This window comes from Brachionichthys hirsutus, chromosome 15 (assembly GCF_040956055.1).
Source record: "Brachionichthys hirsutus isolate HB-005 chromosome 15, CSIRO-AGI_Bhir_v1, whole genome shotgun sequence".
NCBI lineage: Eukaryota > Metazoa > Chordata > Actinopteri > Lophiiformes > Brachionichthyidae > Brachionichthys > Brachionichthys hirsutus.
The window spans coordinates 12,595,392-12,622,937 of NC_090911.1; the positions used below are offsets into that span (position 1 = coordinate 12,595,392).

Below are 27,546 nucleotides of genomic sequence, written 5' to 3' on the forward strand. Positions count from 1 at the left end.
GGCAGCGTCAGTCTGAAGGGAAACAGACGGGACACGGCCTCAGTCCCAGAACCAGGAAGCCCGTTTCACAAGGAGTTCTGTGCTAGATTTACAGTTACACGACTTCCAACATGGAGCAGAGAACATAAAGATCCGGACTGATCGGAGATCGGATCGGATCTTCTAAAGTTCCTGATCCGGATCCTGAATGATGAGGGTCTCCTCGGAGGAGATCCTGCGTCTGGGTCCGTACCCGGATACGGAACCAGCCGGATCAATACTTAAACAAACGGTTGGAAGACGACTGAAACGGAATCACACCAAACGGGGCGGAGCTTAACTCAATAAACGAGGGGGACGGGTCGTACCTGTTTGTGTGTTCGTCTTCATCCGCCTCGGATCCGACGCCTCCCGTGTCTCCTCGCTCCTGCTTCTGCGTTATATATAAACGCCGTGTCGAGGAGGGAGGGGCTTCCAAACCTCAACCCCAGCGTTTCAGTCAGCGGGCGAAAGCGAAGGATCCCGGTCGTCACCGTCGTCCTGGTGACGCGCCCGAAGACGCTGATGTCGCTCACCTGATGTTTGGCTCACCTGATGTTTCACTGCCGTGAGCCGCTGCTCACTTCCTGTCGGCCGGAGGCGAGCGGACCGGGCCGATGATGTGACCTTTTCTCAGCTGGACCGTGGAACGGATCTCTGACCTTCATCACCTGCAGGAACAGAAAACGTTCTGACACTTCAGGTTCCTCGGTCTGAAGGAAGCGTCCACTCGGTTTAACTCAAAGCAAAGTTTATTCCTGGCCCAGAAGAACCGGACTCATGGGCCCGAAGCGGCAGAACCGAAGGACTTCTGTAAAACCAGTGAGGTGAGGCGTCTCGACAGGCGAGCCTCGTCTGAAGGTCAGGAAGCTGCAGGTTCTCATCTCACTTTAAGATAAAGAAATCTAAATCAGTCTGATCGTGTGTACGTGCGTGTGCGTCTTCAGCCTCACGGTTTCTCGGTGGTCCCAACGTCTCCGGCTGTCCTTAACTCCACAGCGCCACCTGGAGGCTGCAGAGGTCCCCGGTACTGGACAGCACCGTAACGATCACGACTGTGTCTGGTACGTGCACGTTCAGCTTTGATCAGCTCCCGTGCTGCCTTCAGGTGCGCGTCTTCTCTGTGCTGCCTTCAGGTGCGGATATCCGGCAGGTCACTTCCTGCACGAGCTGCAGCTGGAGGATGACGTCCCTGCTCAGGTGAACGGAACCGTCCCGCAGGTGTGTCTGACGCCACTCACCTGATGCCGATGTCCGCTCGTCAACCCGACAGGAAGTTATTTAACCGGTGGAACAAACTAAACAAGGAATTTTGAAAGGAAATTATTTAATAACTTGTTAGATTTCAGGGTCGAGAAGTTAAACTAATGCTTATTTAAAGTATTTGAAAATGAATTGCGTGCAAAAAGCTTCCATTTTTTTTTAGAATTGTGTTTCCTGTTGTTTCAGGAGGGAGTGACCAAACTGTCCACCAGGGGGCACACAAATCAATCAAATCAAGACACCAATGATCATTCAATCAACAGGAAACCAGTTATCTCAGGTCTGTGACATGGAGCGGCAGTTCCTCTAACGGCCGCTAGAGGCTGCTGTTTCTCAGTCTGTTCGGCGCTGTGTCCAAACTAAAGTCCAGATCCAGGACTTTTGTTTGGCTGCTCACAGGATGTTAGAAGCTGGAAGGTTGAATATTAAATACAATCTAATCACGTGGTTCTATGTCTGGTTATTGGTTATTTATTTGCAGGTTGCTGAGAAATAAATCTGAATGGATGCAGGTGGTTGAAAAAAAACATCACAGAAGGGACAAATTCAAGCAGTCACCATTCTTCTTAAATATAATTTACATTTTAACGTTTATTTCAATAATTCTGTCTACGCTCCAGAGCCCAAAACAGGCAGGAAGTAATCAATCCGTCAAGCGTCTCAAGCGTCTGGATAGCGTTGACCTCTTTGGCTCGTAGCTGCTAGCATGCAACATCAAAACACGGTCGCAAGCGGGTAAAGCTAACGCTGCTTCACAATTCAAGATTTGAACTTCTGGTCCATAATAGCATGACATCATTGAGCAGATGAATGGATGAATGTCAGGTGACAGGAGCGAAACAGGAGCATTGTCCAATCACGTCAGCAGATTCTGCTCCCACGCGGTCTCCAGAGGAACCAGAACCCGGCTGAGGACGAGGATCTCGTCATTCGTCTCTGGTCACAGTTTGTGGCACATCTTCGACAAGCATCTCTGTTTCAGATCTGGAGAGAGGTTTTATTAATTTCATCTCTTTGACTGGTCAAGTTAATCTTCTGTTTTCTGATTCTGGATCTGAGCCCAAAAAGTCCTAAAACTCGATGTGAACGGAGAGACTTCAGCGTAGAGATGATTCGCTCTTCCTCTACAGTCCACCTACTTCTGGAGAAGGAGACTCTGCGGATCCGCCGACACACCTCAGACGTGTGCCGTTCATACCAGACGAAGCTGTCTTCACAGTATCTGCAAGACCAGAGCATGAACGCCAACAGCTGTTTAAACAACGACGTTTCCATTCCTCCATTTTGTTGTCCTGCAACAGGTCTCAGTCTGTAAACAGTAATTTGCTGCCGTGAAAACCTTTTCGTGTGAGTCTTGTAGACGACGGCTCTGCAGAGGCACTGAGAGAAGAACTTGCAGAGCTCAAAGACGCAGGGGCGCAGCTTGCTAGCGCTAACGGTCGTAGCGCTCCCCGAGCCGAAGGCGTCAGTCGGTTCCGGTCTCCTCCAAGGGCAACCTCTCAAGACACGGAAGAGTATTTAGGAAGGTACAAGATGGTCAACCATGAGAGATGAATTTCATATTTATATGATTTATATTTATATATATTCTTCACAGCTCTATTAAGGAGGACATGGAAACCAATCTGAGAATCTCTACCTGGTCTTTCCATCGGGTCACTTGGTGTTGTAGTTTTTCGGCTACGAGGCCCCGTAGTCCAACCAGTCGCCGTATTTCCGGGTACCGGACGGACCGGTGAAAGTCTTGTGGGATGTGTCATGGGTGTTGCCTGGTGGGATGTAGACCTTGGATGGTGTTCAGCAATAGTAGACTGGGTCAGACTATAAACTAGCGGAGACACCGTGGCTGACTGGGTTCTACTTGTGGTTGGTAGAGCTGTTGCTGAGGTGGGCTGGGTCCTACTCGTGGTTGGTAGAGCTGTTACCGAGGTGGGCTGGGTCCTACTCGTGGTTGGTAGAGCTGTTACCGAGGTGGGCTGGGTCCTACTAGTGGTAGGTGGAGATGTTACGGAGGTGGGCTGGGTTCTACTCGTGGTAGGTGGAGCTGTTACCGAGGTGGGCTGGGTCCTACTAGTGGTAGGTGGAGATGTTACAGAGGTGGGCTGGGTCCTACTAGTGGTTGGTAGAGATGTTACGGAGGTGGGCTGGGTCCTACTAGTGGTAGGTGGAGATGTTACGGAGGTGGGCTGGGTTCTACTCGTGGTAGGTGGAGCTGTTACCGAGGTGGGCTGGGTCCTACTAGTGGTTGGTGGAGATGTTACAGAGGTGGGCTGGGTCCTACTAGTGGTTGGTAGAGATGTTACGGAGGTGGGCTGGGTTCTACTAGTGGTTGGTGGAGATGTTACAGAGGTGGGCTGGGTCCTACTAGTGGTTGGTGGAGATGTTACGGAGGTGGGCTGGGTCCTACTAGTGGTTGGTGGAGATGTTACAGAGGTGGGCTGGGTCCTACTAGTGGTTGGTGGAGCTGTTGCTGAGGTGGGCTGGGTCCTACTAGTGGTTGGTGGAGATGTTACCGAGGTGGGCTGGGTCCTACTCGTGGTAGGTGGAGCTGTTACTGAGGTGGGCTGGGTTCTACTCGTGGTAGGTGGAGCTGTTGCTGAGGTGGGCTGGGTCCTACTCGTGGTAGGTGGAGCTGTTACGGAGGTGGGCTGGGTTCTACTCGTGGTTGGTAGAGCTGTTACTGAGGTGGGCTGGGTTCTACTAGTGGTCGGTGGAGCTGTTGCTGAGGTGGGCTGGGTCCTACTCGTGGTAGGTGGAGCTGTTACTGAGGTGGGCTGGGTTCTACTCGTGGTAGGTGGAGCTGTTGCTGAGGTGGGCTGGGTTCTACTAGTGGTCGGTGGAGATGTTACGGAGGTGGGCTGGGTTCTACTAGTGGTAGGTGGAGCTGTTACTGAGGTGGGCTGGGTTCTACTAGTGGTAGGTGGAGCTGTTACTGAGGTGGGCTGGGTTCTACTAGTGGTAGGTGGAGCTGTTACCGAGGTGGCCTGGGTTCTACTCGTGGTTGGTGGAGCTGTTACTGAGGTGGGCTGGGTTCTACTAGTGGTAGGTGGAGCTGTTACAGAGGTGGGCTGGGTCCTACTCGTGGTAGGTGGAGATGTTACGGAGGTGGGCTGGGTCCTACTAGTGGTAGGTGGAGCTGTTACAGAGGTGGGCTGGGTCCTACTCGTGGTAGGTGGAGTTGTTACCGAGGTGGGCTGGGTTCTACTAGTGGTAGGTGGAGCTGTTACAGAGGTGGGCTGGGTCCTACTCGTGGTAGGTGGAGATGTTACGGAGGTGGGCTGGGTCCTACTAGTGGTAGGTGGAGCTGTTACAGAGGTGGGCTGGGTCCTACTCGTGGTAGGTGGAGCTGTTACTGAGGTGGGCTGGGTTCTACTAGTGGTAGGTGGCGCTGTTACTGAGGTGGGCTGGGTTCTACTAGTGGTTGGTGGAGATGTTACAGAGGGGGGCTGGGTTCTACTCGTGGTAGGTGGAGCTGTTACCGAGGTGGGCTGGGTTCTACTAGTGGTTGGTGGAGCTGTTACCGAGGTGGGCTGGGTCCTACTAGTGGTTGGTGGAGATGTTACAGAGGTGGGCTGGGTCCTACTAGTGGTTGGTGGAGATGTTACAGAGGTGGGCTGGGTCCTACTAGTTGTTGATGGAGATGTTACAGAGGTGGGCTGGGTTCTACTCGTGGATGGTGGAGATGTTACAGAGGTGGGCTGGGTCCTACTAGTGGTTGGTGGAGATGTTACAGAGGGGGGCTGGGTCCTACTAGTGGTTGGTGGAGATGTTACAGAGGTGGGCTGGGTCCTACTAGTTGTTGGTGGAGATGTTACAGAGGTGGGCTGGGTCCTACTAGTGGTTGGTGGAGATGTTACCGAGGTGGGCTGGGTCCTACTAGTGGTTGGTGGAGATGTTACCGAGGTGGGCTGGGTCCTACTAGTGGTTGGTAGAGATGTTACTGAGGTGGGCTGGGTCCTACTAGTGGTAGGTGGAGATGTTACCGAGGTGGGCTGGGTTCTACTCGTGGTAGGTGGAGATGTTACCGAGGTGGGCTGGGTCCTACTAGTGGTTGGTGGAGCTGTTACGGAGGTGGGCTGGGTCCTACTAGTGGTTGGTGGAGCTGTTACGGAGGTGGGCTGGGTCCTACTAGTGGTTGGTGGAGCTGTTACGGAGGTGGGCTGGGTTCTACTCGTGGTTGGTGGAGCTGTTACGGAGGTGGGCTGGGTTCTACTCGTGGTTGGTGGAGCTGTTACGGAGGTGGGCTGGGTCCTACTAGTGGTTGGTAGAGATGTTACTGAGGTGGGCTGGGTTCTACTCGTGGTTGGTGGAGCTGTTACGGAGGTGGGCTGGGTTCTACTCGTGGTTGGTGGAGCTGTTACCGAGGTGGGCTGGGTCCTACTAGTGGTTGGTAGAGATGTTACCGAGGTGGGCTGGGTTCTACTCGTGGTAGGTGGAGATGTTACGGAGGTGGGCTGGGTCCTACTAGTGGTTGGTGGAGATGTTACAGAGGTGGGCTGGGTCCTACTAGTGGTTGGTAGAGATGTTACAGAGGTGGGCTGGGTTCTACTCGTGGTTGGTGGAGCTGTTACGGAGGTGGGCTGGGTTCTACTCGTGGTTGGTGGAGCTGTTACGGAGGTGGGCTGGGTCCTACTAGTGGTTGGTAGAGATGTTACTGAGGTGGGCTGGGTTCTACTCGTGGTTGGTGGAGCTGTTACGGAGGTGGGCTGGGTCCTACTAGTGGTTGGTGGAGATGTTACCGAGGTGGGCTGGGTTCTACTCGTGGTTTTTACGGATGCACCGTTGAGTCGCGGTGAAACGGTTGGCTGATTAACTTCTGTGTCCGTCGCTTCCCTCGGTGGCGTCCCGATCGTTGCCGTCTCCGGTCTGTCAGGCGTCGTCAGGCTTTGCAGCAAGATGGTTGCAGGTGGCCGAGCCGTTGAGGACAGCAGGGCCGCGGTGATCTTTGCTGATCCAGGATCTGTTTCAGCCAAAGTTGTTGGTGAAACTAATGAATCAAACACAGTCGAGGAAGACACGTTTACAGCGAATCGTAGCAACCGGCAGCGTTTTGTGACTCGGTGGGGGTGTCACCATGCGCGGTCGAATGGACTCTGCTGGTTAGCATGGAGCTAATCCCGGACGAGGAGATGTGGCTCAGGTTCACCGGAGACTGATGCCATCCTGTTTAAAACAGACGGGCGGAAATGAGAATCTGGCGGTTTGTTCCTGTCCTGAAGACAATGATCGATGCTTGGAGAAGGTTTTTAAAGGAGCTCACCGACAGGAAGACTGATGGAGGAGACGCTACCTGTTTGACAAAGGAGGAGGCGGTCTCAAAAAAAAAAGGCGAGACAGGAGAGACGCATGGTGGACAAAGACATTTCCAAAACCGGACTGGGTGGCATTAACTAACTGTGAATATGTAAATACTACATTGGAATTAGTTGAATAAAAAAATACGAAAGGTAGCTTTAGATAAAAAGCATATCACTGTAGCATCACTAGCTAACGCTAACGGTAACACAGATTAACGGTCCAGCAGGAAAGTCTAGACAGAATAATGGTGAAGATATTTGAATGGTTTTTTTTCATTGTTATATTTTAAATAACATTTCACAAAATTGAAGGACTAAAGAAATATTTTTTAGCCAATTATACCCTCGAGCTTAAACCTCCTGTTTGTGCACAATCATCTTGTTTTTAAACAAATACTCTTTTTCTTTATTTCTTCTTGTATGTGTCGTTAATAAAACAGTGTCATAACCAAACGAAGTTGAGCGTTAGCTAACAAAGGCGTTTTACTCTGCTAGCTTGTCTCGATGTCTCCTCCATCTTCCGCTGCAGTTTTTTGTAGCTATAAAACATTTTTTTAAATATTTAAATTTGACGTTTCAACGCTCATCAGCCGTGACCGGCGATCAGAACCAGCCTTTGGGTTGCAGACACACCTGTGCGGGGTCCTTCCACGATGGTCCGGTTGAAGAGGGGCGTGATGGAGTGGACGTCCCACAGCTTGGACACGTCTCTGCCTGGACAGGAAGCTCCAGATTGACAAAGACTCCCGGCAGCTTCAAACCTTCTTACGCTAAAATCTCTACAATGTTTGAGAAGTCCAGTACGTTCACTGACCCATCTGCCCCCCCATCACACAAATGTAGATGCAGTCGGAGGAGTTCCTCTGGCTCACTGAGACACACAAGCGACAAGGCGTGAAGCCGACAACATGCAGGCTGACAGGTAGACAACGTTTCGGATCTGCAGCCGCTCACCTGATAAGATGGAGGCAGATTTAAAAAGCTCTTGCAGGTAACTGGTTGAATTTCCGATGACATCCAACAGTATGGCTGTAAAGTCTGGAAAAATCGCACGATGGAGGAAGATCGAAGATCCGGGTTCTGGAAGTGTAATCCCATGTTCGACTCACCTGTCAGGTCGTTGGTGTCGTTGGTCACACAGTAGCAGAACCTCCTCCTGTACCTGCTGCTCTCTATGTTTTTAATGGTGGAAACTGCAACACACACACACTCTGCTGTAGTTTATACAAGCCACCACGAGATGGCGCTGTTGTCACTCTATAATCTTCCAGTGCCGATCCACTTAAAGATCAATTTATCGGGTCCCATCAGCTTCAGAGGAGGAAGAGGCTCGTATGGAGGCAACACTTACTGTTGTAGACCAACAAGGTGAGCTTATGGAGCGCTAGAGAGCTGTATGACGTCACACTAAGGAGGGAGAAGAGCTGACGGGAGCCTGGAAGACAAGAAGAAGGGGAAAGTGTCATTTCTTTCAGGAGTCATGGAAAACAGGGCAAGATATGAGGAATACTTTAAAGCAGGTTTCTCTTTACTCCGGAGTGTGTATTTTTAGGGTATGATGACGACGTACCTGATTGGCTGGAATTTATTAAGGTGTTGACCAGCGGGGTGAGGTCGATGGCGGCCGGATCGATCTGCTCCGCTGGGCTCTCTGGGAAACAATAACGGAGGGTGAAGTTATGGGATCTCAGTCTGGTCTTTGCAGCGTCAGCGAAACATGGGGGTGTGACATCATGGCCATCATGATGTCACACCCCCATGTGACATCATTGGCATCATCCAGAGGAGTTCTTCTTCGGGGGCGGAGCTGATTTGAATAACATGAGGGCGGAGTTAGGGCGGAGTCAAAGATCCATCTGATGTCACCTTTTATTAAAAATAATCATTTAACGCTGATATGATGGAGAACATCAGCCTGAAACAAACAGAATGATGAAAGCAGGATTACCTGAGGAGTTCAGGAGGACACTTTTGTCCCTCTCCTGCCGTCCGTCTCTTAAACCTGTCAGGAAATAGCAGACATTTAATTAAAAAAGGTAAACAGTTTGTTTGTTTGTTTGTTTGTTACACAAACACTGCTAGATGGGTTTTCATGAATATCCGGGAAAAGGAAGGAAATACAATCAGAATATAAAAATCATTGATCATCAATCCCGTCATCATCATGTGAAATAAGAAAGTCAAACGACAGGAACGACATCGTTCCCAAAATTTGTTTTGAATTCTTATGTTTGTTCAATTTTCTTTAATGAAAACAAAAAAAGAATCTTTAAAAAAATCTGCTAAAAGTCTTCAATCACGAGATAAAAGTCAACAGAAGCTTCATCAATGGGCTGAGAGGCGTTTCTTACTTCAAATCTTTTAATGTGGAACAAAATTAGTGTTTCAATCTTAAAATCTCTTTAGAATTAAAGGGAATTTATGATTACTATTGCAGCAAATAAAGAATCTTCGGTTTTCTGGCTGCTGATTGGACCAAACGAGCCCTCTGATGACATCATCACAGACCCTAAAAGGAAGCCAGATGTGTTAAAGCTGGCAGCGTGACGCTGCACCTACCGTGGCTGCAGGAGATGAGGAGGAGCAGGGAGGAGGCGCAGACTGTGAAGCAGAGAGGAGGATGCGGAGCAGCTCTCTGGGAACCTGCCATGACTCTAGCAGGGAAACACAGGAGCACGGATCAGCGGATCAGCGGATCAGCGGATCACCGGATCACCGGACACCGGATCGGTTCCACACCGATCAGCATCTGGTCTTTGAGGGCCGGTTCAGATCAGGACTCACCGGCTCCTTGGATCCTGCTGCGAGCTGAGCCGATGATCCGTGTGCGGCATCGGACCGGGACCGGTGTTATCACCTGACCCTCCAGTCAGGTAAGGGCACAACGACCCCCCCCCCCCCCCCTCCACCCACCTCCACCCCCTGTGAACAGCCGCAGGTTGGCAGCTTACTGAGCCCCATACAAAGTGTGGGCTGATCCGTGACCCGCCCCCCGACCCCCCACCGGCTACACTGCAAGAAATATCCAATCAAAGTCAGATGCGATTCACTCACATTCTCTCAGTTATCGCCATGGCAACGACTCGGCCTCATCACGACGCTCAGCTGCGCTCTTTTCTATTGTTTCCCCATCTGACACTAAGGGTTAATGTGAGCCGGTGATTTATCGGTCTAAATATCTAAACTGTTTAACTCCCGGCATGAAGAGAATTTAACCAATTACACATTTTGGATGGGACAAACGAAGAGCTAAATATAGCTCCCTTGTCTAGAGGTGACAGAATTATTCAAATCAATGGATTCATTCAATTAGATTAAAGTACGTCAGGATTTTAATGAAGGTGGAAAGAAATTCAAACTCCTTGGATCTGGAGTTTTGTTCAGATCCAAGGAATCTGAACAAGGAATGAAAACACGACTTTAAGGGCCGCTCACTTCTCACGCTGCTCTCAGACGACAGCCACAGCTTTCAGTTCAGTACTTTATTAATAACTGGTGCAATTGAAAAGACAAAAAATAAGAAAATCAAGTAAGGGTACATTTGCATATTATATCTTCAAAACAAAAATATTCAAAGTGGTTTTTCATACAGAGTAGAAACTGTATTTCTTTTAAACCGTAATGAGGAGAATGAAGCACAGCTCGGAAGGCCACTCGTGTAAAGTTCCAAACTTCCCTTTAAATGATAAAAGCTTCCGTCGGTTGAGTCGCACAAAGCAGCGGGAATATCCGTCGTGTCCGTCGGCTGCACCTACACGGCAGGTCGGATGTTTAGCATCTCGCCTGTTTAGTCCACAGGTCCATTCAATCAGTGAAGAAACAGCAGCTAACCGGCGGCTAGCTTCAGTAGCACTAACCCGATCAGCTTTTTGGCACATTTTAAAGTGGCTTCTTACGGAATAAAGCGCTAAAGTTAAACCAACATCAGGTTTTATTCCAGAAGAATAAGAACATCCTTCAGATTCACATTTAAATTCTATTTAGTCAATCTTAGATGTTCTACACAGAAAAGCAAAGGAATTAGCCTGTGTCGCGCTAGAGAGCCGCTAGTCTTAGCTAGCATTTGGACTTCAGATCATTGAAAAGTCAACGAGTGTGAATGTGTTGATTTAAACTAGCATAGCCTACATTTATGGAAGCACGAGTGACTCGGAATTTAATGCTTCCTGATGCAGAAGCTAGCTAACAATGTAGCTTCTGCTAACGTTGTCCTGGTTTTTAATGATAGACCTTTTTTCTAGCCTTGCGTAGGGCTGAGAGGGAGAGCTAACCTGCTAGCATAAATAAAAGGAAACACAACACGCTTTCTGTCTGTGATTGGTCTGAGCTTCCGTTCAGTCACGTTAGCATCGCAATGTTTTCTGTGTTTGTGTAAACGCAGCCGTCCACGTAGAATTCAGCAGCAGCTTTGTGACACTTATTTGACAGCATTAGCAGGAAAAGCATGATTATAATAAATAAAAACATTTAAAAGAACCGTACTGCAAAAGGCAAAGGCACAAATCATTTGTAGCAATTAAGATATCCCTAAAATGGTTACGCAGTACGTTGCTTGGTATGCAGTACAGCCATTCTTCAGAGTAATCACAGCAAGCAGTATTACCCTCTCGAGTACACGGATGCAGTAAAGTGCTGCTGTTCGTTCAGAACGCACAGAAAGACTCAGATTGTTGTGGAAAATGAGCGACATGTAAGAACAGGCGGAACCGAGCAGAACGTACGAACGCGAAGACCCGATTACGGCTTTGAGAGACAGGGGGCGGAGCCTATCGGAATTTCTGCGTGGCGCCTCTACATTCAGAAGAGAATCATCCAGTTAAAAAAAATATAGAAAGAAAAAAAGCGACTGGCTGCTACAAGTCAGAACCAGATGGTTCTGGGTCCATCGACACCAAAGCAGGAACCAAGTCAGGAGGAAGAAGTAAAGCGGCATGGAATCCCAGGAACCGGATTTCCCGATCCGGTTCCTGGGAAGCGCTGAACTTCAGAGAATTCAGAGCGCGGCGTGGGAAAAAGCAGAAACGAGAACAACACGAGTATTTTCCCCAACATCCCTCCATCTCTCATCCGTTCACGCAGACATCCGACGCAGGAGCAGACGTTTGGGATCAGAGCCCCCACCCCCCCCCAGGAAGCAGCGTTATCATGCAGACCATGCAGACGCAATGACGATGTGTTCATGTAAAAAAACAAGAGTTAGAAAATGGCATAGCAGGAATACGTGTCCATCCAGACGCTCCTTCCTCTCCGGACATCCTGGGCGTCGCCATGACTACACTACGTCGCATGCGTCGCATGCAGCGCGCCCGGCTTTGCGGCGGTAAAGCTTTTTGGGTGGATATAGGACGTATACTCATCTCCGTGTTTTCATTCGGCTGTACAGAGTTCTACTTTACAAACGGTCTTGATGTCATCGTTCTCCGTCTGGACCGCGGCCGGTCGCCGACCTCCCGACCTCCCGACCTCTGAATGTTCTGGTTTGGGTTTAGAGGCATGGGTTTGAAGTTAACATCCATCTGTGTGTGGCCACGCCCCTCAGGGCGGGGTGTTCCACACAGCATCACCAAAGCCTTCCCCCGTGGAGGAGAGCGGTAGCGCCCCCCCGCTGGGTGTAAAGGGGTCCGAGTCCGTGTCCGTCTCCCCCTCCGCCAGGTAGCTTGGTCTGGGTCTTGTCCAGTTGGCGTCCCTGGTTCCCACCCCGGCGTCCTCCCCTGCCCCGCCCTCCCGGTCCCCGGAGATGCTGAAGCCGCTGGGTGAGCGCTCCAGCTCGTCGTGGTTCACTGACAGCATGGAGAGCGGCGAGTCCCCCCCCCGCCCCCCTGTGGTCCTGCCCAACCCCACCGACAGGTCCTGCAGGGAGCTGATGGGCAGCACCGTGGGACGCTCCGTGTAGGTGGGGATGGCAGCTGGAGCGCGGCGTTCCTGTGATGGCGGCCGCCGCCGGTGGCTTCCACCCTTCAACCCCACCTCCTCTCCCCCTCCCCCTCCTCCTCCTGCTCCTCCTCCTCTGCCGTAGTAGAGGTTCACCTTGCTGACAGGTACCTGGTAGGACAGGTGCGGGAAGGCCTCGGCGTAGTTGAAGAAAACCCGACGGATCTCACCGTTAGCCGTCGGCTCGCACGCCTCCAGGGTCATGTGGGCGGCGCCAGCAGTGTCCACCTGCAGGTGCTCGGTGTGCTGGACGTGCATGTCCACCAGGAAGTCCAACTTCTTCTCCATGTCCTCCACCTGAGACAGAGACGTGTCACACCTGACTTCTGAATCATTTCCACACCCGACTCGATGCGTTTCGTGGCCGACGCTCACCTGCCGCTCCACCCTGACGAATCTACCCATCATGCTTTGGTCTTCAGCATCTGGCAGGGGGCTGGCTTTGGCGAGGTAGGACTCATGCCTAGGACACAGGGACACCGGGTCGATGTGGACGACGCCAACGTTTGTTACAGAGACATCTACACCTGGACTCTGTGGACGCTCGGGCTCAGGGACGGCCGCCGCGCTCCCAAAGCGTGACCGTACCTGGGCGACTGGCTGGACGGATAGGCAAAGGGTGTTTTCTGAGTTTTCTTTTGCTTCGGGGTGAGGGGGGGTCCCGGGGCGAGAATCATGTCGATCCTTAAAGGAAGGGGAACAGGATGAGCTTTGGGGGACAGGTAAACGTCTGCTTCCTCCCAGCAGGTTTCCGGATGCCTGACCTTGTCTGGAGGTACTTTATGCGGCAGAGCATGTCCAGGTGTCCGGCGGAGTACTGCTCGATCACGTCTTTCACGTCGTAAGGCCTCAGAGTTTCCTTGAACTTCTTCTTGTTCAAGAGGAATTGCATGATCCTGCGGGACAACGGGACAACGGGACAACGGGACGACGTTTTAGACGCGTCAGGGTCGGACTCGTTATCGCACCCTTTGATGTCTAGTCCCTGACCTGAGCGCCCTGATGACCAGCTTCAGCGTGGGGATCATCTCCTCCATGAGGATGTCGGGGGGGAAGCCTCGCTCCTCTAAGGCCGCGTCCGCCAGGGCTCCGGCATCTGACAAGAAGAAGAGAAGAAGAGGTCAAAGTTCTGATGAAGCGCTTCCGGTTCTGGTCCAGTGCCAGAATTGGACCCTTGTAGCCCAAACCGACGGCGTTTCCGTACCTTCGGAGCTCTGGCGGAGCGTGTAGGCCTTCATCCGGAAGGCGGTGCGGAACCGTTCCCGGTTGCTGAAGCCGGCCGCTTTGGGCTCCTTGGACGGGCTGTCCTCTACGGACTCAACGTTAACCGGGAGCTTCCTGGCCGTTCCGACCGACGGTCGCGCGTTCGGAAGGCGGACCCGCTCGAGGATACTCAACTTTTGGCTGAAATAGGAGAGAGAATAAGACAATGGGAACGCCGTGGGACGGTTCCACGCCAAGACACGACCAACACAGACGTCCTAAAGCAGCTTCTGACTTGAGCCTCATCCGTCCTGCTGCCTGGAGCCCTGCTGGGAGACGTCTCACACGGGGGGGGGGGTTACGTTGGCGTCTCCCCGTCTGGTCGACCCAAGCCACTGGACAGAATTCATGGAATCACCCACGTGCCTTGAAGGGGTCTTTGTTAATTTGACGTTCTGAGACGCGTTTACTGAAACTGTCTGTCCGACGGGAGTCGGGGGACACTTTTGCAACCTGAACAGGTCTCCGTCTCTTCCTGAGACATTCCCATCTTCTCATCCCCGCAGCAGTTTTCCCGGAGTCTCACGGAGGGATTAAACTCTTACCGTCCGCCGCCTCGATGCAACAATGCCTCGCTCCGGGCGGGAGGACGCCTCAAAGGGCTGCGAGGACATCGGCCTCCTCCATCGTCCCATGGCTGACGATATTTGGCAGCACAAAGACGGACGCTCCGCGGGTAAAATAAGACTTGTGTGTGCCTCGAAGGAGGCCGAGCGGCGGGGTAATCGGAGCCGACAACGAGGAGCGTTCTCAGCGGCTTTTCTCCCACAGCAGACCAACAATACGAGTCTGTATGTGTCCCCGGGCAGAATGGGGGGGGCGGAATGGGGGGGGGGCGGAATGGGGGCGGCGGAATAGCCAGCCGGGAAGGACGAGAGACGCTTTGCAAAAGCATAAAGAGCAGAAAATGACCGGCGATTATCTAATGGCTGCAAGAAAGGTCACGCTAACCCCCCCACGGCGCCCTTCAAAGCAACCCCCCCCCCCCCCCCGGCTGCAGGAGACGCTCCAAGGACGATTAAGTCTTCTACAAACCGGCTCTTAGTTGAATCATTGAACGACTAAAACGTTCATCGGGAGGATAGTGGAGGAAAAGAGGAGGGTCAAAGGTGAGGATGAAGAGTTTGGGTCGCTTCACGTGAGCATCAGAATCAAACAAAGAAAGTCTGGTCCACCCAGAGACCGTCCACCTGGTGGACAGGTAGGAGGACATCAAACAGTAAAGCCAAAGACACGCGTTGAATTTATGTCTGACGTTCAGCTCTGGATGAAAACCGGAGAGTCAAGTCAACACACACACACACACACACACACACACACCTACACACACACACACACACACACACACACACACCTACACACACACACACACACACACACACACACACACACACCTACACACACACACACACACACACACACATACACACACACACACACACACACACACACACACACACACACACACACACACACACACCTACACACACACACACACACACACACTCGTCTTATCTCCCTGTTCAACATGGCAGGTCCGTTGTCGTTTCTGTCTTTTATTCTGCTCCGTGTCTAAAATAATCCTCCTTTGGGACGCCCCCCCCCCCCCCCCCCCCTTGAGCCGCCCGTTGTCGCCGCCGTAACTTAATCCAGCGTGTTGAACAGGAGGCGTCGGGACAGAACGCTCCCGTGTAAGGAGGAGGAGGAGGAGGAGGAGACGAAGACGACCCGCTGGAGTTTCATTTTCAACAGAAGTTTAAAACTACATTTTATTTTCTGGTGCGACTAAAATAATATTCTGTCCGTTTGCAGAGATGAATAAATTATAATTTAATGAATGTAGTTCATTCATTAAAATCACTCAGAGAGCACAGACCCCCCCCCCCCCTCTCTCTCTCTCTACTGCAAGAAGCACGACGAGGGAATATTCCCTTCTAGCATGAGGAGCTCATTAACGCGCTATCGGGAGGCTTCGGCGCCGCCTGGGGGGCGTTGGAGCAGACGACCTACCTGGCCATGGCCTCCAGGTGATCCTTCCTTTGGACGCAGACAGAGAAAGAACAAAAGGAGAAGAGCATTCAGGAACAGTCGTGTGATGATGTCATCACGGTCTTTACAGCTCATTCCTCCAGAAGCTAGTCGGCGCTAACCTGGGCTCAGGAAGCTTTTCGTTCTCATTTGTGGTCACATGTCTGAACTCAGGTGAGCCGTTACCTGAAACAGGGAAGGGAGATGATGGTCTCGTAAAATCTCCACGTGGCAATGAGATCCTCCCGGACTGGGTTTGTGGAATAATACCTCCAGGCAGACTGGAAGGAAGCACAAGGGTCAGCAGGCAGCGGACAGGTGATGGGCGTCGTCGCTGAGGTCAGGTGACGTCTCACCTGGATGAGTCCGGCAGCCGGATGCCTGCGTTTCTCAAAGTGCTTCTGTCTGTGCTGCTCCTGGACCTTCAGGGCCAGACCAGAACCCAGGATCCCCTGCAGGCGTTGACAGACAGACTCAGGATTAAACGGTGGCCCCGCCTCCACCCCACCTGAGCGCGCCCGTACGCTGATGAACGCAGCGGCGTACCCACCGCAGGCAGAGCAAAGAAGGACACGCCTATCAGAGCGAAGGTGCCGGCCAGCAGCCGGCCGGCCCACGTCTTGGGGGTTTTGTCCCCGTAACCGATGGTGGTCAAGGTGATCTGAAGAGAGACAAGGCGTCATCACCCGCAGACCCCTCCCCACCACAGGCCACCTGTGGGATCAGTCAGGTGACATTTAGCGTAGCAGCTTCAGTGCGAGCTCTACGGCGAGACCCGGCGGCGTTTGATCAGGTTGCTAGGGGCAACGCGCTGAACTCCGGCCCGCCCTAATGAGGGGACGGCGCAGGACGGGAAGCGATTGATCAGAGCAGGACCGCCGACACGGATTCACGGTGAGCCTGCTCACCAGAACTTCCTGGAGTTCTGGCTGCTCCTCCCAGAGAACTGGAATCAGAAATCATTTCAGCGATGAGGTCACCCCCTCCAGAAACGTGACATCATCTACGTACCAGCCCCCACCACAGCGCGTCAGCGTACGTGTCAAAGTCCTGCGTGTTTGCCTGAACCGTGGGGTTCTCGTGGTCGGACACGCCCACGGAGGCGTCGTCCTTCTCCACCAGGTAGACCAGGAAGGAGGCCAGGATCAGGGACAGGAAGCCGATGTACCAGGCGGTGATCAGCTCCTACGCAGAGCAGCACAGAGGTCGTCTCACCCCACCCCCGAACGCAAACGACCGCTCGCCCAGAAGCTCCTCCCCCTCCGCTCTTACCTTACTGTGAGCGTAGATGGCCGACCCCAGCAGTTTCCAGGTCCCCCCTCTCCGGTCCATCCGCAGCATCCGCAGAATCTGAAGGAAGCGCAGGCTGCGCAGGGAGGTGGCCAGCACGTTGCCTTGGTTACGGACGGCCACCACCGGCACCGAGGCGATCAGCACGAAGATGTCTGAGGAAGAGGAGCTCCTCGCGTCAGAGTCCCACCTCGGATGTGTCGGATGCTCGTGAGCGTTTACCCAAGATGCACAGCGGCTTCCGGGCGAACTTCAGCCTCCCCCTCCAGCCTTTGTAGCGACAGCAGCATCCCGCCGCCCAGATCCTCAGAGCAAACTCCGCTCCGAAGATGAAGATGGCGAAGGTTTCCTGGTCGGGGAAGCACACGGGAATCCGGCATCAGCGTGGAACCGTCACCGGATCTTACTGGACCGATGTTCCCAGTGTCCCGTCGCCTCACCAGAACCACCAGCCAGTGGGCAGACAGCTTCTCGTGCTCCTTGAATGTGGTCAGGATGGCCAGAATCAAGCAGCCCAGGACGATCAGAAACCTGCAGACACAGAACGACGGGCGGGTCAGAACCAGAACCAGAACCAGAGAAAGAAAAAGACCCGGAAATGAAAGAAGAGAGAGAGGAGTCACCAGAACCAGAACCAGAACCAGAGGAAGAAAAAGACCCGGAAATGAAAGAAGAGAGAGAGGAGTCACCAGAACCAGAACCAGAACCAGAACCAGAGGAAGAAAAAGACCCGGAAATGAAAGAAGAGAGAGAGGAGTCACCAGAACCAGAACCAGAACCAGAGGAAGAAAAAGACCCGGAAATGAAAGAAGAGAGAGAGGAGTTTCCTGTTCGGAAAGCGATTTCACATCTCCAGTCGGGTTTGATGAAATCCTCATTTTCAGTGTGTGGTTTTTGGCCGAGCCGCCAGGGGGCGCTGCGCCGCCGCGTTTAACCGCAGCAGCAGAAGAAGTCCGTTCAAACCTGGTTCCTGTGATTCAGTTCTGTTTTTAGAAACATTGCAAACACTCAGACTTTGATGCTTTAGGTTAAAATGATCCCTGATTTTTGGCTCCCAGGAGGAATCAAATTAGAAAAGGTTCTCCGGGCCTCAGTTCGGGCCGGCATCCAAACCACTTCATCCAAAGCCGCTCGGGAAAATGCTGGGAGATGATATTTGTGTTGAACTCGAAAACGACTTCATTAAAGCGGAAACAGTTAGTGATGAGTCGGCGTTTTTCTGCACGCCGATGAAACCGCCATTAAAGGAAATAAAGAGCACGAACAGAGCAGGAAAACGTACAGACGGAGAACTTTGGGTTCCTGTGGCGGGGCGGCAGGTCAGCATCACCGTGACAACCACACAGTCCTGCAGGTGAACACTTTTGGGTGGTCTGAACCTGGAATCTGACCTGCAGGTCACGGGCCGGCCAGGCGGAGCTTGATGCTGATTGGACTAAAGTGAATTCTTCTTTATATTTTCCTGACAGGTGATCTGAGCAGGTGATGCTGAATGAAACAGCCAGACAGGGACCCCCCCCCCCCCCCCGATTTGTGTTTCACGCCATGACTGGCGCTCCAACAGGGGAAAGGCTAATTAGCCGAGCTAATCACATCCATTACAACCAATTATGAGACATTTGCTAATTAGGGCGGCGAAAAATCCAGAGAGTTCCCAGAAGCTGACGATCAAACGAGCTCCAGAGGAAACGAGGAGCAAAATGGCTGCCGTGAACAACTGTGATGTCACGGAATCGTTACGGCGGCGAGCAGATTTTAATTGATTAGGCGAGTCAGAACCGATGAGCCGATCCTCGGAGCGAAACACTGAGAATATAAAACATTAGCTCGGCCACGAGCACAGAACCCCGCCCACATCCACCCGTTACCATGACAACGAGATAATACGTTGGGCAATCCACCACAGAAGAAGAACGGCGTCGCCTGCGTGCATCGTCCAAACTTCAAGTCGATAAAAAGTGCTGCAGTGAAGCATTCTGGGAAATGAAGTAAGAAAAGTAAAGCGCTTTTATTCTGGTGAACTCGATGCCGCTCAGATTGTCCTCCAGATAAAGTCTCTCGCGTCTCTCGGCTCTTTCTGTCCTCCACGTTTAATTACTGCGACTTTCCTTCCGGGGAAACGGACGCACGCCGTCGACCTCATCGCTGGGGAGCCGCGGAACAAATCTCAAATCCTGGCGCTAATTATCTTAGATTTCCTGACCGCATAATTAGGGTCGTTCCAAAGGAAATGAGGTTGGGTCCCGCCTCTCTGCGACGAGAGGAAGACAAGGAAGCCGCCGTTAGCCGTTAGCCGTTAGCCGTTGGGCCTCAGTGCATTTAATTTAAACATTCTGGAGTATAATCCAACGACTCCCGGTTAAACCTCCTTCTGGGTTTTATTTTACACCCTGAGACGGTGCAGCCGATCATCAAGTAGAAGCACGATCTCAATCGATCACCGTGACAACGCATCAATCAGTCGGCCCCGTCTTCCCGACGCTTCTTAATGATGCTTGTTTACCAGAACCGTGAAGCCAAAGACCCGATTGATTGAATTATTGTCGGTGGCTGTTGGGTGGGGAGGGGGTGGAGTCGGGACGGCCAGCCGTCTCCGGGACAACGCGAAGGACGGCGACGAGGACGGCTTCACGGCTGGATCCTCTCCGTTCCTTTAATGGGATTTTAATGACATTATTATTCTTTACATTTAACAGGACAAAAACTTTAAGAACTTAAAATAGAAATCGAACAAAGTCTCGGTTTTAGGAATGAATCAATCCTTTTAAGATCTTTAATCTTTGCTGCTTAAAACCTCCATCAATCAGTTCAACAGAAATATGCTGTGAGCAAAGCATGCTGGGAACTGCAGTGAAAGCTAGCCGCTGAGCAGCTAACAGCTAATGAACAATGAACATTTAGTTGGGAGGGTTTTTTTTCCCTGAACGCGGTCTTTTAGGGAGGATTTCCTATTTTTACGGTGACATTTTATGACAACGAATGTAGCTAATGTTTTTAGCTTTCCTCTAACCTAAAAAACATCTTAAATCAGTAGTTCATTAGTCACCAGTTAATCGTTAGTTAATAAACAAAGTACACCCAGAGACACCCAGATCTTAATCCGGATTCAAGAGAAAAATCAATACGACATGAAACATGAAAAATATGGTACGACACATAGAATTGATTTTACATTAGCTTCTGATCAGCTGCTTCATCTCTCTCTCTCTCTCTCTCTCTCTCTCTCTCTCTCTCTCTCCAAAGCGTTGACCCAAATAGATAAAAATCCTACGAGCCTGAAACCACATCTAAAAATACTAAACGCTTCATTCTGGGTTTAAAAAGAAACCTCCTCCTCACTGAAGGATCTCAGGAGAGCCAAGAAGCTGCAAACGTTCACCGGGAACAAAACGCCGCTGTGTTTGGCATTTTAGTTTCCATGGCGACTGGAAGCTACCGAGGCAGAACGAGTCCTGGCGGCCGTGGGCGTGGCGTCCCAGACAGGTGGACACCTGCGTGGGTTTCGGACCCAGGAGACTTCCTGAAACCTCCGTCTCAAAGCCGAAATAGAAGCCGCAAGGAATTCTGGGCCGGCGGCTTCAGGAGCGCCGAGGACCTGGAATCACCCTGAAATCACTTCCTGGATTTGCGTTTGGTGCCGCCGAGCGATCCTGACCCGGACGGGTCATGTGACTCCGGTCCAACGTCGGCAGGGGAAACGAACCGACCTCCTTTCACGCCCATCAGAACCTGCTGCTGCATCCATATCATAGATTTGTTAGGGAGCATTTTCAGGTGGGGTTGCTTAGCAACTGAGACTCATCTTTACACATGGCTGTGTCATTGTGCTGTAGCGCTCACACACACACACACACACGCTACTCCCTCTAATATAAACAAGCACAACAACCGTCAGGCTAAATATAGACGCCATTAAAGGGTCAGCCTGCATTTCCTATTGGACGGCTTGCGGTTCTGCCGGTTCTGCTGGTTCTGCCGGTTCTGCCGGTTCTGCCGCCACCATGCAGCATAAACATCCGGTCTGGACGCTGAGAGCATCTTCAACTCCGACTCAGCAGCCGCTCAGACCCGGAAACCCGAACAACTGAGCACCATCATCCGTAAAGAACGAAAGAGCGGAAGTGAGCGCAAAGCAGACCCCTCACCTGCCCATCCAGCGGGGTTACCGTGGCAACAAGTCACACGGTTACCTCCGCTTAGAGAGGAGCCGGAGGGCTGGTGAGGAGCGGCGGACGGAGTTTAAGGAGCTCGAACGAGGATGAATGAAGTTTTATCTGTGAGAAAGAGCCATGAGGAGCCCCCGCCGGAGTCACGGGCGGAGGAGAAGGCCCTCCGGAGCGATAAGGAGCCCCCGCCGGAGTCACGGGCGGAGGAGAAGGCCCTCCGGAGCGATGAGGAGCCCCCCCCCCCCCCCCCCGGAGTCACGGGCGGAGGAGAAGGCCCTCCGGAGCGATGAGGAGCCCCCCCCCCCCCGGAGTCACGGCCGGAGGAGAAGGGTGATGTTACTCGTGTTGCATTTGGTCAGAGGTTTCAAACCTTAAAGCTCGATGTTGGATCGGGATGGAACCGACGCTTCGGATACACGACATTCCTTCAATCCAGTGCGACGCTGCTTTGCTAAAGCACCGACGTTCCAGGATCCGCTTCTGGTTTTCATCCTGGAAAATCAAGGAATCAGAGTCTCTGTCCTCTAAAGAAGCAGCTGAGCTTCAGTGGCTCTGCAGCGGCCTCCTGCTGTGTCCTTCAGACAGCAGGCAGCACGCAGTGCACACACACACACACACACACACACACACGCTCATTTACATCTCATTAGCATGCTAACGAGGCATCTGAAGATGAAAATAAAACCCAGATCAGGTTTCTGATTTAAATGACATGAATCTAAAACACTTCAGGAAATAAAGTGGGAACACAAACGGTTAAATTTGGCGTGCGTTCTTTTAGATTCACCGGCCGCGTTGGGGGGTAGATGGGGGGGTAGATGGGGGTGGATGGGGAGTAGGAAGGAGTAGGAAGGGCAGGACAAACGGCTCAGAGTGCAACATCGGGCATGAATAAATGATGAGCTGGTAGTCGGCGCTGGCGCTAAGTGCTCTGTCAGCCGCTCTGCCTTCCAGCAGCAGAATCTCCTCGTCTGCTGCCGGTAAAAAGATCAAAGCTGGAACGGACCAATCATCAGAGCCACACCCACCCTCACCTGCCGGACACGAGCGGGCCGTCCAATCAGATGTCCAGACATCCTGCCGGCTTTAAATCAAACGCCCTCCTGGGAATCATGTGACATCATCAGGAGAAAGCCCTGATGATGTCATTGTGATGTCATCACCCAAAAGAAAATCATTTCACTGAAAAATGTCGAGTCAGCAGAGATGCATTGTGGGAATTACAGGATTCCGCAGTTTAACTTTAACTTCTTATTCTCCTTTTATGTTTTATCAATTTGCATGCGGGAGTTTAACGGCATGAGTCTTCTACGAAAATATTAAAATGGCTTTTAATTTAGAATTAAACGCCAATCGGCCGCCGTTACCACGACCACAGAAGAAGACGCTGTGACATCCGCCTGGAAGAGGCTTCTAGTCCGAGTCCTGCAGCCACAGAGCGGTCAAATGGGTCTGAGGAAGAGGATGAGGAAGAGGAGCACTAATGTAACAGCTGCACCGGCTAATTAACAGCTAATTCATTGTCAACACGAACTGTGTTATGCCCCCCCCCCCCACACACACACACACCGTGGCTGCAGTCCATCCTGCTCGCGTCGTCGCCAGGCAGGATGATGCTAATGCAGTTAGCATGGAGCAGCTCACTAACGACCTCTCTGGAGCTCCTCTGATTGGAGCAGCCAGCCAGTCGTACATCATTGGCTAATGAAGAGGAAGTACCTGAACGTGTGGCGTAGCGACACCGATGCTAAAGGGAACCGGTGATTTAGCGGCGCGCTAACCACCGGTGATCTGATCCAGAGCTACAGCACAGGGACTTTAAGAAGCTAACATGCTATTAGCGTAGCTTTAGAGGGCGTGTTGTTGAGGCCATTTATTGTTATTTCTGGACGAACTACCTTTTTCGACAAACGCGACACCCCCATGCGGGGATTCATCTTGCTGCTGCTCCGGGGCCGGTGATCTTTGACTCAAGCTTCCATTTCCGACGCCTCCTGATGTTCCATCGAGCTTCCCGGATCAGCATCACCTATCCGAGGCCGTCCTGACCCACTTCCTCTCCACCGCGCCTCCATCTTGGTCATACCCAGGATGCTTCCTCTGCTCGCCGTCTCAGGTGAAGCTCAGGTGAAGCTCAGGTGAAGCCGCCATCACGGATTTATCCTCGTCGCTGCTGCGAGAACCTTCTTCTGCGGAACGACTGTAAATAATAGATGGGACACATCCATCTCACACATCCTGCCGGAGGCGGGGCAGTCGCACCTGCCCCCTCGCGGCCTGAAGCGGGGCTGGGGGGGGGGGGGGGGGGGGGGGCTGCATCCAGCAGGACGCGTGTGCAGCCGAAGAAATGAACTCCGGATTAATGCAGATTATTAAAAACGGGCAGCAGCGGGTTATTTTTACCGGCCCGTTACAGGAAGTAACGGAGGACGCCGCAGGACAAAACACTGAATCAGACGAGACTGAAATTACAGACGGCAACGACCCCCCCCCCCCCCCAAAAGCCCTCCGGTGGGGCAGAAACACAACTACCTCACTGACAGCATGTAGAAGAGCACACACACACACACACACACACGCGGCTGAGGTTTGGTGTTCAGCAGCGGTGGAGAAAGGGATTGTGGGATTGGAGGGGGGGGGGGTCCCAGATCTCCTTCCTCCTCCCAGTAACATCATCCTCCTCTGGGTCCGAGCGCTCCACCTGCAAACATCGATCGCTATCTGTGTGCAGATATCAGATTAGCCCGCCAGCGAGGGGAGGGGAGGGGCGTGTGTGTGTGTGTGTGTGTGTGTGTGTAGGTGTGTGCGTGTATGTGTATGTGTGTGTATGTGTGCGTGTAGGTGTGTGTGTATGTGTGCGTGTAGGTGTGTGTGTGTGTGTGTGTAGGTGTGTGTGTGTGTGTGTGTAGGTGTGTGTGTGTGTGTGTGTAGGTGTGTGTTTGTGTGTGTGTGTATGTGTGCGTGTAGGTGTGTGTGTGTGTGTGTGTGTAGGTGTGTCTGTGTGTGTGTGTAGGTGTGTGTGTGTGTGTGTGTGTGTGTAGGTGTGTGTGTGTGTGTGTGTAGGTGTGCGTGTAGTTGTGTGTGTGTAGGTGTGTGTCTGTGTGTGTGTGTGTGTGTGTGTAGGTGTGTGTGTGTGTGTGTGTGTAGGTGTGTGTGTGTGTGTGCGTGTAGGTGTGTGTGTGTAGGTGTGTGTCTGTGTGTGTGTGTGTGTGTGTAGGTGTGTGTGTGTGTGTGTGTAGGTGTGTGTCTGTGTGTGTGTGTGTAGGTGTGTGTGTGTGTGTAGGTGTGTGTGTGTGTGTGTAGGTGTGTGTCTGTGTGTGTGTGTGTGTGTAGGTGTGTGTGTGTGTGTGCGTGTAGGTGTGTGTGTGTAGGTGTGTGTCTGTGTGTGTGTGTAGGTGTGTGTGTGTGTGTAGGTGTGTGTCTGTGTGTGTGTGTAGGTGTGTGTGTGTGTGTAGGGGTGTGTGTGTGTGTGTGTGTGTGTGTGTGTAGGTGTGTGTGTGTGTGTGTGTGTGTGTAGGTGTGTGTGTGTGTGTGTGTGTGTAGGTGTGTGTGTGTGTAGGTGTGTGTGTGTAGGTGTGTGTGTGTGTGTAGGTGTGTGTGTGTGTGTAGGGGTGTGTGTGTGTGTAGGGGTGTGTGTGTGTGTAGGGGTGTGTGTGTGTGTGTGTAGGTGTGTGTGTGTGTGTGTGTGTGTGTAGGTGTGTGTGTGTAGGTGTGTGTGTGTGTGTGTGTGTGTGTTCGCTTCCTTAATGCATGTTGTGCAGTTTTTGTCTAAAATGACAGGAAACACGTGAAAAGAATGAAAATGGATATAAAGCGGCGGAGAAACGAAGACCAGTGCATTAGACCCCGCCTCCACGCCGTTTCTGAATACCTGCGCTGCCGCAGGTCCAAACAGGCCGAGCCAAAAGGTGACATGAAACTTTACAGCTCTCTGATTGGTCAGAGATTCGTCTCTGAATGATTGCATCATCAGGGCCAAATCAAGACAGACGAGCTGCTCCGCAGTGAGGACGCGTCTCAAACAGCTGACCCGCCCTCCACCTGATGCCCCACCCATCCACAAAGGTGTGCAGGAACTGTTTCAAGGGAACCCATCATTTCCAAAAGGGCGTGTCAGCGCGTGACCCCGATGGAGTCCCGGCGCCCTACGTCCACCTGGACGGACACACCTGAAAGCTATTGGACCGCAGCAACTGTCTGGGTCTCCCGACAGGCAGAACCGACACGAGACAAATGTCCAGTCGTTCAGACTCCCTGCAGGATCAACAGTGGGAATACTGCGGCGGTCAAAGGTCACCAAATGTCCACAGAATGTCCACAGAATGTCCACAGAATGTCCTGCTGCAGTCTCGTCGATTTTCTCCGACTCTAACCTTTTGTGGCTCGGAGCTAAAGGAACGCTGCGAACAGGAAGCAGTTTGCTCCGCAGCTAGCTTGGCTACCGTCATCACGCTCCTGGCTACGTAGCGTGTTAGCATTTAGCATTCGGCCTATGATTGTTTGCTTTGTGCCACAAACAGCATCGGTAATCTAAAGACTACAGCAACAAAACACACAAAACACATTAAACACATTTAGAAACTCCTTTAGAAACTCCTTCCTTCCTGCCGGCGTGGTTCAGAAGCACGGCGGACGGCAGACGGCCCCCCCGGGGTCGATGAGGGCGGAGCCGCCGGGCGCCATGGACATTACAGCCGTCTGGGTGAGAGGAAAGGAATAACGACGCGGGGAGAAGATGGAAACAGGAGGAGCGGAGGAGCTGCCGCTACCCGCAGGATGATCGAACAAGCGCTACAGGAAGACAACAGAACCAATCACCATGGCAACCACAGAGTCCATTAGGAACCCAGAACCGAGCCCACAACGGTTAAACAGACTCACAAGTTAAACAGAAACACCTCGACGATCCGGAATCAACGTGCCGGCGAGGACAAGATGGCTGACCACGTGTAGCGTGTCATTCAGTCGGTCACCTGGCGTGAGGAGCGTGAGCAGGTGTCTGGTAGCCACGGCAACAGCGCTGCGACACGTCACATACAAACGATTCTACTTCCTGTCGCATGACCGATCGCTAATGTGATGAAGAGGAGCAGCCTCGCTAACGTGAAGGCATCTTCAGTTGGTTAGCTTCTACTTTGAGTTAGCTGCTAACTGCTACTAGCCACTTACTGCTAACTGCTACTAGCCGCTAACTGCTAACTGCTACTTCTAAATTTTTGAAAACAGTCCTTCCCAGCGGAATTCTCGTTTCGTTCGCCTCGGTGAATTCTCTGAAAACACGCCTTATTCTGCAGAACGTGAGCGGCAGAGACGTGAAGATAGCTCCGCCCCTTCCGTGTGAAACGCGTCCCGCCTCCTTCAGCAGGCCTGCAACTGTCAGTGAACAATGATGAAGGCGCTCCGTCAGGAACGCTGCAGGTAACGGTCCCTGCCGAGGCCGTTCTGCAGCGACGGCACATTTTGTGTCTCTGCCGAGGACGTTCACGCTCGATTGTCCCGCGTCTCCCGCGTCCAGAGACAACATTCCTCAAACGTCGGACGAAGCAAGGATGAGCAGCCAAACGCGGCTGGAAGCTGACAGCATCAGCGCCGTCCCCGCGGCCCCACCCCTCGGAAAACCGCAGACCGTGCTTTTCTTTCAACTTGACTCTTTTTTGACTGGAAAGTTTTGATCCAGAACTTCACATCCGACCTTCACCTCCGACCCCCCACCCCAGGTCCAGTGGAACATTTTTCCACCCTGGAACCCAAACCCCCCAGAACTGGAGCCCTGGTGCACACCGGAGGAGCCTCGCTGGTGTCAGGTTACAACATGGACTTGTGTCTGCACGACTCGGGGCTACTCACACGAAGGCGTGGTAGAGCAGCGCCCACCCCCGCGGCCTCTCCAGCGCGTCGTAGACCAGGTTCTGGATCCTCCTCCTGCGGGTGTTATTCCTCTTATTGGGCCGTGCGTAGTTCGGGGGGGTTTTGGCCAGCAGGCCGACCCCCACGCCCTGAGTGCCCCGCTTGAAGTCATCCCGGCCCGCCCCCTCCGGCGCCCCCCCGGTGCCCTGGTCCAATAAGGCGCTAGCGACAGCCCTGGACCGGAGCCCCATGGTCAGTGTTGGATGCCCGGGGGGGGCAGCATGCCATGATCCGGGCGATGGACCCGGAGACACCCCCTCCTCAGGCGCGGGTCATTCAAGGATGGGGCCCCGGGCACGAAGGGAGGTGCTCAGCAGTGTGACTGGAAAAGAGGGGTAAGAGGGAGTGATGGGTGAAGAGAGAGAGCGAGGGGGGGGGGCAGA

At 52.5% G+C, this 27,546-nt stretch overlaps 2 protein-coding genes across 2 annotated transcripts; both read right to left on the reverse strand.

Annotated features, from left to right (window-relative positions):
• Positions 1-2,221: 2,221 nt before the first annotated feature.
• LOC137904790 (HERV-H LTR-associating protein 1) lies at positions 2,222-9,412 on the reverse strand. The gene is made up of 12 exons (XM_068748993.1): positions 9,363-9,412; positions 9,138-9,232; positions 8,527-8,580; positions 8,149-8,229; positions 7,930-8,013; positions 7,688-7,771; positions 7,533-7,616; positions 7,389-7,449; positions 7,212-7,288; positions 2,621-2,777; positions 2,421-2,503; positions 2,222-2,265 (listed from the first exon to the last, which is right to left on the reverse strand). The coding sequence occupies exons 1-12, from the start codon at positions 9,410-9,412 to the stop codon at positions 2,222-2,224; spliced, it is 954 nt and encodes a 317-aa protein (XP_068605094.1).
• A 2,701-nt stretch (positions 9,413-12,113) lies between these two features.
• Positions 12,114-27,354, reverse strand: kcnq3 (potassium voltage-gated channel, KQT-like subfamily, member 3). Its single transcript, XM_068748994.1, has 15 exons — positions 27,104-27,354; positions 17,531-17,621; positions 17,313-17,439; positions 17,073-17,245; positions 16,812-16,985; positions 16,351-16,461; positions 16,157-16,252; positions 15,987-16,081; positions 15,783-15,809; positions 13,714-13,913; positions 13,500-13,605; positions 13,274-13,405; positions 13,098-13,193; positions 12,885-12,972; positions 12,114-12,806 (listed from the first exon to the last, which is right to left on the reverse strand). The coding sequence occupies exons 1-15, from the start codon at positions 27,352-27,354 to the stop codon at positions 12,114-12,116; spliced, it is 2,460 nt and encodes an 819-aa protein (XP_068605095.1).
• Positions 27,355-27,546: the final 192 nt, after the last annotated feature.

Bases quoted from the DNA above. Each gene is read 5' to 3' on its own strand.
- LOC137904790 (XM_068748993.1), bottom strand. From the start codon at position 9,412: ATGCCGCACACGGATCATCGGCTCAGCTCGCAGCAGGATCCAAGGAGC. The intron at 7,617-7,687 runs GTGAGTCGAACA...CGATTTTTCCAG, and splicing joins CGACACCAACGACCTGACAG to ACTTTACAGCCATACTGTTG. The intron at 2,504-2,620 runs GTTTTCACGGCA...CTGGTCTTGCAG, and splicing joins TACAAGACTCACACGAAAAG to ATACTGTGAAGACAGCTTCG.
- kcnq3 (XM_068748994.1), bottom strand. From the start codon at position 27,354: ATGGGGCTCCGGTCCAGGGCTGTCGCTAGCGCCTTATTGGACCAGGGC. The intron at 17,440-17,530 runs GTGAGGCGACGG...TTCCCCGACCAG, and splicing joins CCCACTGGCTGGTGGTTCTG to GAAACCTTCGCCATCTTCAT. The intron at 15,810-15,986 runs GTAACGGCTCAC...CTGCGTCCAAAG, and splicing joins ATCTCCCTTCCCTGTTTCAG to GAAGGATCACCTGGAGGCCA.